The following is a 12,795-nucleotide window of genomic DNA, read 5'->3' on the forward strand; positions in this document are numbered from 1 at the left end:
TAAAGAACTGCTCTGAATATCTTTGTGTATTTTATACATTATGGAGTCTTTTCTTTTTCTTTGATCTCTTTGGAGTAGAGGCCTTATAGTGGTAAAAACTTTGAAATCTGACTTCCCCAAATCAAGGGTTTCTATCACAGTATTTTCTTCTTTCCTCTTCTCCTCTATCACAAATACTAAGTGATAGTAACTAGAGTTACCATTTCCCCTCAAGACTACCATGATTTGTACCCTAAAAGCCAGGTTCTTCTTATTGTTGAAATCAACCAACACTTAAAAAAAATGAAATTGTGTGTGTGTGTGTGTATGTGTGTGTATGTATAGAATCTGCCTTCTCTCCTTTCCCCTTCCCCAGTTAAGAAATGGAAAAAAACTAAAGTCCTGTTACAAACATGCATATTCAATTAAAGCAAATTCCCTTGGCCATGTCCAAAAGGAAATCAAGCAACATTTAATCATTGCGAATTGAATGCACATCTATCTCAAACTTAGCTTTTTGTTTTATTTGAACTGTGATGGTTCTTATCTCTCTCCTGCTCCTCCTGTTGTTTTGATTCTCAGTTTGGAGAGTGGTAGTCCCCCTTGCGGATGCCAAGGGGTCCAGCCTCTAGTACAGCAAACAGTAAAGATGAATCTCTTCCCATTGATTTTGCACTCATATGTCCTGAGCCTCTCTATGGGTCCCCCATCTCAATTTCTCTTTGCTCCTTTGCTCCAGCACCAATGGTCTCAGCATTAAAGAATAGGAGTCTTAGTAGGTAGGGGCAGGGCAATAACCTGCCTTCCACCGCTTCAGGTCACCACCCAGGCTACTCAGACACTGAGGTGATGAAGCAGGGGTTTGGTGGGTTGGGTTGGAGCTCCCTGGCTGAGGTGGGCCAGTAATCTGGGCTTGTCAGGGCAGGCAGTTCCTCAGGATTTGGGTTTTAACATAAAGCTCCCCATTCTCCATGTATTTCTAGAGACCTCAAGGCAATCTCTAAATTTGGGAGTTTTGACACCCCTCTTTGGATGAACTAGCCCCAGCTATACTGGGGACACTTTGTAATTGGTAAGAGAGCCAAATTCATATGAGTCTTTCAGAAAGAATCCCATTACCTTGTTTTCTGATAGAACATTGACTCTAATATGGCCCCTTTCAGCCAGGCTGGCAAGGGAAGAAAGGAGGGCATTTACTTGTAGGCAGAATCTTGTGGTCCATTATCATAGACAGCAGATGCTCCCATTGCCTCCACATAGATCTATTTCTGAGTCAAGATAGAGCTTGAGGCTCCCCAGGAAGGGCTGAGGGGCAAACATTGGTATTCTGCCATCTCCCATTCTGTCTAGCAACTAGGAAGGTCCCAGCCCCACACTGATGCCAGGGATCTTGGACTGAGGGGCCTGGTTGTTTCCTGGTGCCATCTACTGGGAAAGAACACGGGTGTTGGAGAAGGCCAAGGGCTCCAGTAAGTCCTGACAGCTTGCTCCCATTCCCCTCAGTCCCTCCCTAGCTCATGTGTCTTCCCATAGGAATATACATCAGGAATACTTCGGTGGTTGGTCCCAGTTATGCACAAATCCCTGCACACATGGGGTGTCCAAAAGGGTTAGGCCTAGGGCGGGTAAACTCGAAGCACGACCACAGTCTCTCTCACACTCTCACTCACACACACACTCACATACTCACACTCACACATACTCTCACACATACACACTCTCACACTCACATACTCACACACACACTCTCACACACACAGTTACACACACTCACAGAGACACACCCCGTCACAGACACACACACTCACATACAGTCACACACACGGTTATACACACACTCACACTCACAGACACACTCACATAGTCAAACACACACACATACTCTCACACTCACATCTCTCTCACACACACTCACACACACACATTCACAGTCACACAGACATACACACTCACAGTCACAGACACACACTCACAGTCACACACACAGTTACACACATACTCACACTCACATACACAGACACACACACACACTCACACACTCTCACACACACACCCTGCCCCATGTACATCTTTCTGCCCTGGTGGGAACACCCTTGACCTGACTTTGGTTCAGATGGCTCTTGAGAAAGCCCCCCTGCCTCCCTATCTCTGCAGAAAGCCAGGGCCCTAAAGGCGGCAGGAAGAGCAGAGGGCTCCTCTCTGCTGGGGCAGAGCCCCTCCAGGGTGTAGCTGTGGTGGGCACTGTTGCTCTGGGGTGCGGCCCCTTATCCGCAGGAGTGCAGCCTGGTTAGCACTGTTCCTGTAGTCAGTATCAGGACCCCTGGAGCCATCACTCTGGGGTCCGCTGTGGTTGGCGCCAGACCCCTGGGCTATGGCTGCATGGAGTTGTGGTGTTCACCTTGTACTTGGGGGCACGGCTGCAGTTTGCCCGATTGCCCCCAGGGAGGCGCCGTGGAAGGGCGCTCCAGCCTTGGGTCCTCCTGCCCCTGGCAGACCCCGTCTCTCCCGTCTTACCTCCCTTTCCAGGAGCTCACAGCCACTGAAGAAGATGCCGGAACAGAGCAACGACTACCGGGTGGTGGTGTTTGGGGCAGGCGGAGTGGGCAAGAGTTCCCTGGTCCTCCGGTTTGTGAAGGGCACCTTCCGAGACACCTACATCCCCACCATTGAGGACACCTACCGCCAGGTCATCAGCTGCGACAAAAGCGTGTGCACCCTGCAGATCACAGACACCACGGGCAGCCACCAGTTCCCGGCCATGCAGCGCCTGTCCATCTCCAAGGGCCACGCCTTCATCCTGGTCTTCTCGGTCACCAGCAAGCAGTCCCTGGAGGAGCTGCGGCCCATCTACCAGCAGATCCTGCAGATCAAAGGCAGCGTGGAGAACATCCCGGTCATGCTGGTGGGGAACAAGTGTGATGAGACGCAGCGGGAGGTGGACACCAAGGAGGGGGAGGCCCTGGCCAAGGAGTGGAAGTGCGCCTTCATGGAGACCTCTGCCAAAATGAACTACAATGTCAAGGAGCTCTTCCAAGAGCTGCTGACCCTGGAGAAGCATCGCAACATGAGCCTCAGCATCGACGGGAAGCGCTCCAGCAAGCAGAAGAGGACAGACAAACTCAAGGGCAAGTGCAGCCTGATGTGAGGGGTCGCCCCCTCCTCTCCACGGGCCGCCCCTCCCCCGCCCCGCTCTGGGCCTTGCTCCAGATGGCCCCGTGGCCCCATTTTGTCTCCTCCTGTCTTCCTGTCATCTCGAGCTCTCTCTCATGGATGGCCTCCTCCTGTCTGTCCTCTCCCTCTGTCCCTCGTTGTCCTTCTCCGTCCTCCTAGCAGCCCAAGTCGGAAGGGCACTCAGAGGTCACCAAGGCCTACCTGTACCCCTTTAAGGCACCCCTCCAGTGGTCAGCAGCTCTTCCTGTCTCTCTCTCCCCTCTCCTCAGTCCCTGTGTTTCTGCATTAATTTGTTTTTCTCAGTTTCTCCTCCCTTGGGGTGTGTGTGTGTGTGTGTGTGTGTGTGTGTGTCCATCTCTCCTCCCCTGAGTCTCTCCATAGGCCACCCATTCCTACATCTGATCACTGTGACTTGGGGGCTGAAATGCACATTGACCTCGCACTTTTACGTCTCTTGTTTGACCATTGATGGCCCTCTCCCTCCTCTTCTGCTCCTTGGGCCAGCTAGACTCCCCCTTTCCTCTGGTTCCCCTCCTCCCTTTGATATTAGATGTGATCGGGAGGCTGGTAGACTGGCTTTCCCTGGCCTTTGAGACAACAGGCAATAAAGTGAAACCCCTCCAGCTGAGCGAGGCCCTAAGTCTGCCCCAGGCCTCCCCCCATCCTTCCCTCTCTGACCTTGGTAGAAATGACCAGTGGCTCCAGGACTGAGGAGAGAGGCTGAGGGGGCTTGTAGGCAGGAGCCAGACACAGTCTACCAGCCCAGCACAATTCCAGGTCACCGCTGCCGCCCTCTCTTACCTCCCTCAGGTTGTAGGGGACAGTCCTTCTTTCTAGGGATCTACAGGGTTACTCTAGGTATGAATGTGGCTGGCTCTTTGTACACCCCAGGAGGAGGATGTAGAGAAGGGGATTACCATTCCCCCCACCCCAGGAGGGTGGGGAGGTAGGAGCCATCAGCACAACCCTTCTGCCCAGCCCCCAGCCCAGCCCCTTGAGGGGAATGATTTCTGTGAGGGGCTAGGCCAGGCCCCCCCATCTCAGAGACAGCTGTGTCCCAGGGAAGGCACTTTCAGTGAATTGGATCTGAGAGAGGGGGAGTCCTGACCCCCCACAGGAAGAGAAGAGGACAGAAGGAGCATGAGGAAGACAGACGGGAAGCATTGGCAGGTGCACGTATGTGTAACAAAAGCCGTGTTTGTGGCTGGAAGTGTGTGTGTGTATGTGAGCGTGTGTTTGTGTACATGCATATATATGCATTAGGGTACATGCGATCTGGGTGAGTGGGTATACAGGTATATGAGAACAAATGAGGGGATGCCTACATATGTATTAGGGTGTGTGGGTGTGAGAGTAACTGTGTGTCTGAGGGTGTCTGTGCATAGGTGGAGGGGCAGGAACCTGGAGGGAAAGCTGATAGCTTTGGGGGTCAGCGCTGGAGCCTCACTCTCTCCCCCCCAAGGCCATTCTATCCCATCAGCCCCTGGCATGCAGCTCCCGAGCTGACCTTGGTTCTTCCTAAGAAGGGGCTGTGGGGTGAGGTGTGGGAAAGGTGAGCAGGTGAGCAAGAGGTTCTCTCTCCTCTGAGGGTGCTGGCCCCTCCAGGGGCTCTGGCACCATTCCTCAGGGATCTACCCTGATAGCACAATTACCATCTCCCAGCCAGCCCCAGGGGCTTAGAGGAGGCCGGGGAGTGGGCAGCCAGGCCCTGCCTTGCAGTGGGTGTGTCCACCCACTTCTCTCTACCCAGACCCCCTCCCTACTGTGACCACCTGAGAAAGAACCAAGTATCTCTTCTCCCAGTTGTCCAGAGCAAATGGTGTTACCTTGTGTTCTTGCCTCCCTTCCTTTTCCACATCACTTCCAGGGCCCGATGTTGAAATCCCAGGAGAAAAAAGAAATAGACAGGCCTGTTGGAAAACAGTTCTCCAGGCTTGGCCAGCCTAGGGAATTCAGCTGAGGGTGACCAGAGAATGTTAGAGCTGGAAGTTACTTTAAAGACCATCTGTTTCAAAACCCATGGGAAACTGAGGCCCAGAGAGAATAAGGAAGCTGCTTAAAGTCATCCAGCAAGTTAGGCTTAGAACTGGGAGAGAGGGAGCATGTCCTTCAGGGCCAACATGCCATGTAGCACATAGATCCCCTCTACCTGGGTCCTAAGAGATTGGGACCAAGCCCTCTCAGGCCACACGGGGTCCAGGGCAAGACCAAGACTCTGGGGGTGAACAGAGGCCCCACTTCCCTCCCCAGGCATGTGGTCTGGGCAATTCCATCCTGCCCCGGCTGCTGTGAGGCTAGAATATTGTCTGGTGCTCTGGACTGAGGCCTTGGCCCTCCTCTCCCAGCCCTCTGTAATGCCCCCCTCCCATGCCCCAGATGACCTCCCCCAAGCATGTGGATACCCCCTTCTCTAGTGCAACCCTTCTTTTTTAAGAGTCCAATGTAGCCTTCACTCTAGTACTAGTCTTCCTTCAATAAAGACATGGCTCCTGCATCTGCATTGCCTGGTACCCAGATTTCTGGGGGGAGGTATGGGCTATTGGGGTGGGGAGCATCTGGAGTGGGAAAGGGAAATGGAAGCAAGAAAGGGGAGAGAAGAGAGAAAAGGAGGGTGGGACAGGCCAGGAAATGGTGAAGGGGGCTAACGAGGAAGGATGGGGAGGCAAGGAGGCATAAGGGGAAGCGAGAGGGCAGGGATGGAAAGAGGCTCAGAGAGATAGATGAGGGCCTGGGGCAGGTGAAGGGGAGAGGCAAGGCTGGGGACAGAGGTCCTCAGGGAGGAGGGCCAGAGGGAGACTGGAAGAATCAAGGACAATTTAGAGGGCTTGGGGGCTGCAGTGAGGGATGGAGGTGATCTGAGGTGAGGGTTGGGCTGCTTGCTGAGAGGGTCCCTCTTCACAGCCGCGTGCCAGGGCCACGAGCCGGCTCCCCTCACGGGGCACAGATCGAAGAGTGCGTCATCAGCCTGTTGTCCTGGCAACCATCTGTTTCCCAGGCAGGCTGGTGCAGCCAAGCTGCAGCTGGGCTGGGCCTGGGGAGATGAAGGGGGAGGCAGAGACGAAAGGCCTGTGTAGGAGTTGTCTTGGGCCCTACCCTCGCTGGCTCTGCTCCCTTGTTAAGAAGCAGATAAGGCAGAGAGCCCAGGAGGCTGTGCCCCTCCCTCCCCCATTTCGGGTGAGGATCCCAACCACAGAAAGTATGTCACTGAACCAGGGAGACTCCCAGCAGGGAGGGGATGGAGGGGCTTCCCCACTCCTAGGAAAGGCAGGATCTTGCTTTGGCTCGCCCCTGGTTCTCTGTTCTCTCTCTCCTCCCAACCTCTGTCTCCTTCTTGTCTTCAGACCCTTGTCTTATCTACAAGTTCAGCCACTAGGGGTCGTGGATACCCTAGAGGGTCAGTGGGATCAGTTCTCGCTGGCACCTTGGACAATCAAGGAGTGTGGGCTGGCTCCCATTCCACTCTTCCTGATTTCCTCCCCCTCTTCCTACTTTCACTTCCTTTTCTCCTTGCCTTACTCTAAAATTTCCTTACTCTCCTACTCTAAAATTTCCTTACTCTCCTATGTCTATCTTCCTTCTTCCTTATCCCTTCCCTCTTTTCATTCATTCTCTTTCCTCTTTCCTTCTTTCTTTTCCTTCTCTTTCTTTTCTTCCTTTCTTACATCCTTCCTTCCTTTTTTCTTCCTCCCTTTACTACCTTTCCTCCTTCATTCCTTTCTTCTTTTTCTTTTTCCTTTCTCCCTTTTCTTTCTCTTTCTTTCCTTCTTTTCTTTTTTTCTTTCTTCCTTTTTCCTTCCCCCTTTCTTCTTCCTTCCCTCCTTCCTTCCTTTCCTCCTCCCTTCCCTTCCTCCTTCCTTTTTCCATTCTTCCTTTTCTCATTCTTTTTTCCTTTCTTTCCTCCCTCATCTTTCCTTCCCTCCTTTTCTCTCTTCCTCCCTCTCTCCCTCTTTCCCTTTCTTCCTTCCTTCCCTTTTTCCTTCCTTTCTTCCTTCCTTTCCTTACATCCCTTCCCTTCCTTTCCCTTCCCCTTCCTTCCTTCCTCCCAACCTCCCTCCCTTCCTCCCAACCTCTCTCCCTTCCTTCTTTCCTTTCTTTCTTCCCTCCTTCCTTCTTTCCTTCCCTCTTTCCTTTGTCTCTCTCAATAGCTTCATTTCTCTGAATGTATTCTGTATCATAGACCCCCAGCACTGGGAGTGGCAGAAAAATCAAGAGCTAGAAAGATAGTGGGACCAAATATCAGCTGTACTAAAATGGCCATTTCCCATGAAAGGGATATTAGAATATTGAGAAGGCAGTAGGCTTGGTGAGTGGTTGGTATGGGGAGCAGTAAGTCTGAAGTCAGATCCAGAAGAGTTACTTTCCTCATAGGGTTGTTGTGAGATGTAAGTGAGAGCATGTATGGAAAGGCCTTTGCAAATCTCAGAACAGCATGGATGTGTCAGCTGTTATGATTTTGACTATTGCCTAGTCTGATCTTCCACCCAGTGCAAATCTCCTCTACAGCATCCCAGACAAGGTCACCCCAACCTTTGCTTCTTGAACACTTGCAGCCATGGAGAACTTGCTACCTTAATGAGGAAGCTGATTCCATTGTTGGGCAGCTCTGATTTGGGGCCTGAGTTGACTATATATCCCTGTGCCTTTCTCCCAATTCAGTCAGGAAGTTGTTTCAGTGGCCCAGATAAAAGATGATGAGGGGCTGGACTAAAGGAGATGGTAAGGATCAGAAAAATAGAAACAGGACTTGATGACTGTCTGGATATAGAGGATAAGGGGAAAAAAGTGAGAATGACTTCCAAGCCCTCAGAGACATCCTGAACATTTCCTGGGAGCAAATTTTGAACCTTGAGGAAGAAAAGGAAGAAGATTAGGAGGAAAGAAGCTTTGGGATCCTGAAGGAAGTTTGGGGAGAAATTGAGAAGCTTGATTGTAGTTTGAAGAATCCTTACATTCCCCCCTGGCTGCTCCCTCTCAGCCCCATCCCAAGCAACTGGGACTTATGGGATCTATGGGAGCCCTATGTATCCATGGACCTGGGTTCAAGGTGAGGGTTCTGATAGTGGCAGCAGTTGATAGAATCTAGGCCTATAAAATGTCCAGCTGAAAATCAAGCCAAATCCAGGGGATTTAGGGATTCAGCCCATAATACAGTCCCCAGGGTCATTGCTTTTGATGGAGACACTCAGGGAAGAAGAAATCCAAACACAATCAAAACTATGAGAGGTCAAGACAGGCATTTTTTTCTGATATATATATATATTTGCTTTCTTTTGAATCCCCAGTATTTAATGACTGGCACATAGTGAGTGCTTAATAAATGCATATTCAGCAACTATTAGAGGGATCAATTTGACTAAACTGGAGAAAGGAACTCAAGGCTGAACAGTGAGTCAGTGGTAAAGCTAAGACAGCCATTTCAACAAATCCTTGCTGATAGTTGCTATGGCTCATCCCAGTGTCAGGTGCCTTGGGAGAGGGCCAGCTTGGACAGTCTTGTGGGGAAGCCAGGATAAGGGAACTCTGGCCTCCCAGCTGTTAATCTGTTCCACTTTTCACTAGCTTTGTAGCCTCAAAAAAGAAGATCCTGGGGTCTAGGACTCTGGGATGTCCTACTTGAATATCATCTCTGCTAAAAGGAAATTGAGCTTCTAACCAAAAGCACCAATGAAAAATCTTGTCATGAGGGCAGCTGAGATGGCTGTGGGGAGAGATACAGAAATGGTAGGAGGTGGAGATGGTGCAGGGTGGGGCCATGGGGAGATGGTTCTGGGCAGGCAGATAAAACACTGAGACACACGGACACATGGACATCCCTAGTGTTTCATGGTTCAGTGAAACTCCACTATGGGAGTAGCATAAGAAGTCTCACAACTGATGGCCTTAGGATCATAGATCTAGGAAGGAAGAAACATCTGAAGCCATCTAGTCCAAAGTGGCCATTAGCTTTTTTATCTCATAAAATGAAATCATAGGAGCAGCGAGGTGGCAAACAAACTGGAGGATTCCTGAGTTCAAATCCGACATCAGAGTCTTACAAGCTGTGTGACCCTGGACGTAACCCCATAACCCCAACGGCCTCAACCAAAAAATAAATAATTGTAAAGCACTTAGCATAGCACGGTGTGTTATTAATGTTATCTATCATGATAATTATTTTACATATGAGAAAAGACCTAACAAGATTGACTTCTCCAAGATCACACAGATAATTTTTATAAATAGCAAATGTAAATTGCTGCTTATTCTCCTGCTGTATCATGTTTTCAACCCGCCCCACCCCATTCTAGGCAGGACAAAATAACCACCGCAGGAATTAGAGAAAACTGGAGCCAGGAGGAGTTTTAATAGGCAGATTTTAGAGATTATCTGAACGTTCTCATTTTGACAGATGAGGAAACTGAGGCCCAGAGACTTGCTTCACCAGATTAGAGGCTGAGTTGGGAGGGAGGAGAAGTCGGGTCCCAACCCAGGGGACATTCCTCTAGCTAACGCAAGCTAGAAGGGGGGATTCAGGCCAAGGATACCTAACTCCCCATGGGACTTCAGCTTCCGGGGGGAGTCCTCTTCCCTCTGCCGCCGTCTCCAATCCGGAGGAAAGTTGCTGCTGGCCCCTCTAGCTGCCTGACCGCAGGTTTATCTCCAGGAGGGTTGTCCCTAACGGGTGCAGGGTGGGAACAGGTGAGAGAATCTCCCACAAGCCCCTCCTCCCTACAGGTGCCTCCCTTTCCTTTCCACCCGTGGAGAGCAGTGCTTTATCAGCAAATTGCCGGCTTGCGGGTCCGGAAAGATAGCCGACTCGCCCGGGGCCTCGCAGGGTGTGTGTCGGACATTCCCAGGTCTGTTTGAGCGCAGTAGGCGGCTAATAACGAGCGGGGGGACGCCCTCCCCCGCGCCCTTGATGCCCAGTCGGAGGCTCGTGTTCTCCCCCCAGGAGCCCTCGCGGCCTTTGATGGATGGGAGCCCGGAGATCTGAGGCCCTCCTCTGCCCGGCGAGGGCTCAGCGTCAGGGGCTGAGGGCGGAAGGCGCTGTCCGTGCGGGGACATGGGAGACAGGGAGAGGGCAGAGGAGCGCAATGCGCGCCCGGCCAGTGTCAAGCGCCGTGCCGAGGAAGCGGAGGCTCCACCGCGGACGGGAACTGGGGCGCAGAGAGGGGCAAAGATCGCAGCGCTGCGAGGGGCTTCGCAACATTAAGAAAGGAAACGAGATTCAGTCCCGGCTCCGCTAATTCCAGTTCCTAAACCCTCCTCGCTACGTCACGTGGCGGGCGCAGAGTGGCGGGCCAGCTTCCTGCTTCCGAAACACGGGAAGGAACAAAGCGCCCGCGGGGTAGAATTCGAACCTAGGACCCCGTAACCGAGATTCGAATTCCCCACCTGGCCCCGAGAGACTCGAGCGCACGGTCCTAACGTCACGCAGGCGTTGCTCGCTCCAGCCGAAGGCTTCGGGACTTCACCTCAGCGATGCTCTCCGCTCCGGACCACCTCCTACCCCGCCGTCTCGGGGCCTAGCACCTCTGTCAGTAACGGTCTGAATAATAACGAATTCATTTGCATAACCCTCCCCACTAGGTTTTTCACAGCTCCCCCGTTGCCGGAGGGCCCTGTCACTCACGGGCACCCGCCCTCCCGCCCCCACTAGCCCCGCCTCTCATTCCGAACACAGCCAAACCTTTGGCTGCCCTTCGTCCCGCCCATCCTCTCCTTCTCTCCCCAGCCTCTCTGGTCTTGCGCGTTTTGATTGGCCCAACGGGCCGTCCGTCTTCTTTCCCCTCCCCCTCCCGCGGGCAAGTTGGGCTGCACGGCAGCGGAGGTGGGAGCCTGAGGCGGCAGCGGCGGCGGCAGCGGCCTCCCCTCCGTCCTCCCTCCCTCCCTCCTCCCGCCCGCCCAGCTCGCCTCCCGTCTGCCCTTGTGCCTCACACACCCCCCTGGCCTCCTCCGTCCCAGCGCTCGCTCCGGGAGCTGAGCCGGCCCCGCCTGAGGAGCGGCAGCGGCGGGTAAGGGCGGCTCGGGGGGGACGGGGCGGGACGGGACGCGGCACCCCCGCCCCTCACACCCCCTGCCCGGTCCGGGCCCTGAACCAGTCTCCCCCCCGCCCCCCTCCTCGGTTCCCGCCGGCTGCGGCCTGCCCTCGACCCCCGCCCCGGCAGCAGGGGAGGGGCTTGGGGAGGGACTGGGAGGAACGGTGGAAATGGGGGAGGGGGCCGGAATGAACTAGGAGAATGGGGGAGGGGGCGCGCAGAAATGGGGGAGGGGGCTGCGATTGACCTAGGTGGGTGGGAGGAAAGTCGAAGGATTTGAGAGGAAAGGCTGGGATTGTTGGGAATGGGGCTGAGAGGAAGGGGCTGTGGGAGAAATGGGGCAGGGGGCTGTTGATGGGGGTTGAATTGGGATTGTCGGGGAAGGAAGATTGGATTGAGGGGGAGGGGGTAATGGAGAAGGGGATGGAATTGAGGGAGAGGGGACTGGAGGCTAGGGGTTAGGATTGACACAGAGAGATTCAGGGGAAGGGGCTGGGGCCAGGGCCAATGGAGGGGGTTGGGATCGGTTGAGGGAGGGGAGAGGGCTGGGCTGGGCTGGGCTGGGAGGAGTGAGATTGACTGGGGGCTTGGGGGAAGGGGGGGAGGTGGAGACTGGGTGAGGGGAAGTCAGGGTATAGGTCAGGATTGGGGGGAAGGATGGGGAGACTCCGCAGGGCTGGAAGGAAGGAAGGAAGGGACTTGGAATTGGGGAAGAGGGAGAAAGGGAGAGATGAATGTGAAAGAAAACTGGGTGGGCAGTCAGAGAATCTGAGTTCAAATGCTTAAAATCTGTGACCTTGGATAAATCACTTCGCCTCTTTCTGTCTTCTTTTCCTCAATTGTAAAACGAGGGAGTTGGACCAGATCAGAGTTCTCTATGGTCCCGTTATCACTCCAGAGGCAAAGTCTTTCCTGCCCAGAAGGTAGTGAATGAGGCTTTGGTGGGGTGGGGGGTGGGAGTGGGAAGTTAGGGAGAGAGAAGAGAGGGTAGCTTTTTGGTGGCAGATTTGAGGGAAGGGTAGATACATACTAGGAGCACTCTTGGTCACCCATTTTGGAGGGTTTACACTGGGATTTGGGTTGGCATGGGGACTTTTGTTGGGTAGGAGGGAGATAGTGTACTGATGGATGAATTTAGAACTAATTTTGGGTTTAGGAGGGTGACATTGAAGTGGGTGTTTCTGGGATGATGATCTTGAAGGATGTGGGTGGCACTTTTTTCCCCCTGAGTAGGTGAGGATAGAGGGGAGCAATTAATAGGGCTGAGAGTCCTTTGGGTGTCAGCCTGTTTGTGGGGCAGCAAAGGTGAAAATCTGAAGTTTAAAGATGCAATTAGCTCCTGTCGAAAAGGTAAGGGGGGATCCTTCCAGATCTCCTCTCAGAATCTTGTTGCTGGGTTCCATGTATAGTGGGTGAAATTTGAGGTGTCTTGGAAAACTGGTTGGGAAGGGGGGAAGAGATGGGTTTTTGGATCTGCTAGAGATGCTCCCAATAGATATGATTTTAAAAACTGGAGCTTCTCAGGAAACAACTTCAGAACTGTTGTTTTCTTTTTTAAGCATTCAAATTAAAGACACCCCTTCCCCCTTTAAACATTTATATCTAAGGAAGCTTAATCAGTGACCAT

The 12,795-nt window shown here is 52.8% G+C and overlaps 2 protein-coding genes across 8 annotated transcripts in view; both read left to right on the top strand.

The window, feature by feature from the left end:
• The window catches only part of DIRAS1 (DIRAS family GTPase 1), a 43,168-nt gene extending 37,520 nt beyond the window's left edge, over window positions 1-5,648 (top strand). For all 4 annotated transcript variants that reach the window (XM_031948078.1, XM_031948075.1, XM_031948077.1 and 1 more), the window contains one exon: window positions 2,506-5,648. In XM_031948078.1, the coding sequence (XP_031803938.1) occupies window positions 2,528-3,124 (597 nt within the window). In that variant the 5' untranslated portion in view covers window positions 2,506-2,527 and the 3' untranslated portion in view covers window positions 3,125-5,648. The remainder of the gene's footprint in view (window positions 1-2,505) is intronic.
• Window positions 5,649-10,084: 4,436 nt separating this feature from the next.
• The window catches only part of GNG7 (G protein subunit gamma 7), a 359,526-nt gene continuing 356,815 nt past the window's right edge, over window positions 10,085-12,795 (top strand). For 2 of the 4 annotated variants that reach the window (XM_031948079.1, XM_031948080.1), the window contains exon 1: window positions 10,939-11,144. The gene's annotated coding sequence lies outside the window, so the exon portion shown is untranslated. Of the gene's footprint in view, window positions 10,667-10,928; window positions 11,145-12,795 lie in introns of those variants that run through there. The other 2 variants (XR_004231236.1, XR_004231234.1) reach the window with 2 other exon arrangements.

This window comes from Sarcophilus harrisii, chromosome 1 (assembly GCF_902635505.1).
Source record: "Sarcophilus harrisii chromosome 1, mSarHar1.11, whole genome shotgun sequence".
Lineage (NCBI taxonomy): Eukaryota > Metazoa > Chordata > Mammalia > Dasyuromorphia > Dasyuridae > Sarcophilus > Sarcophilus harrisii.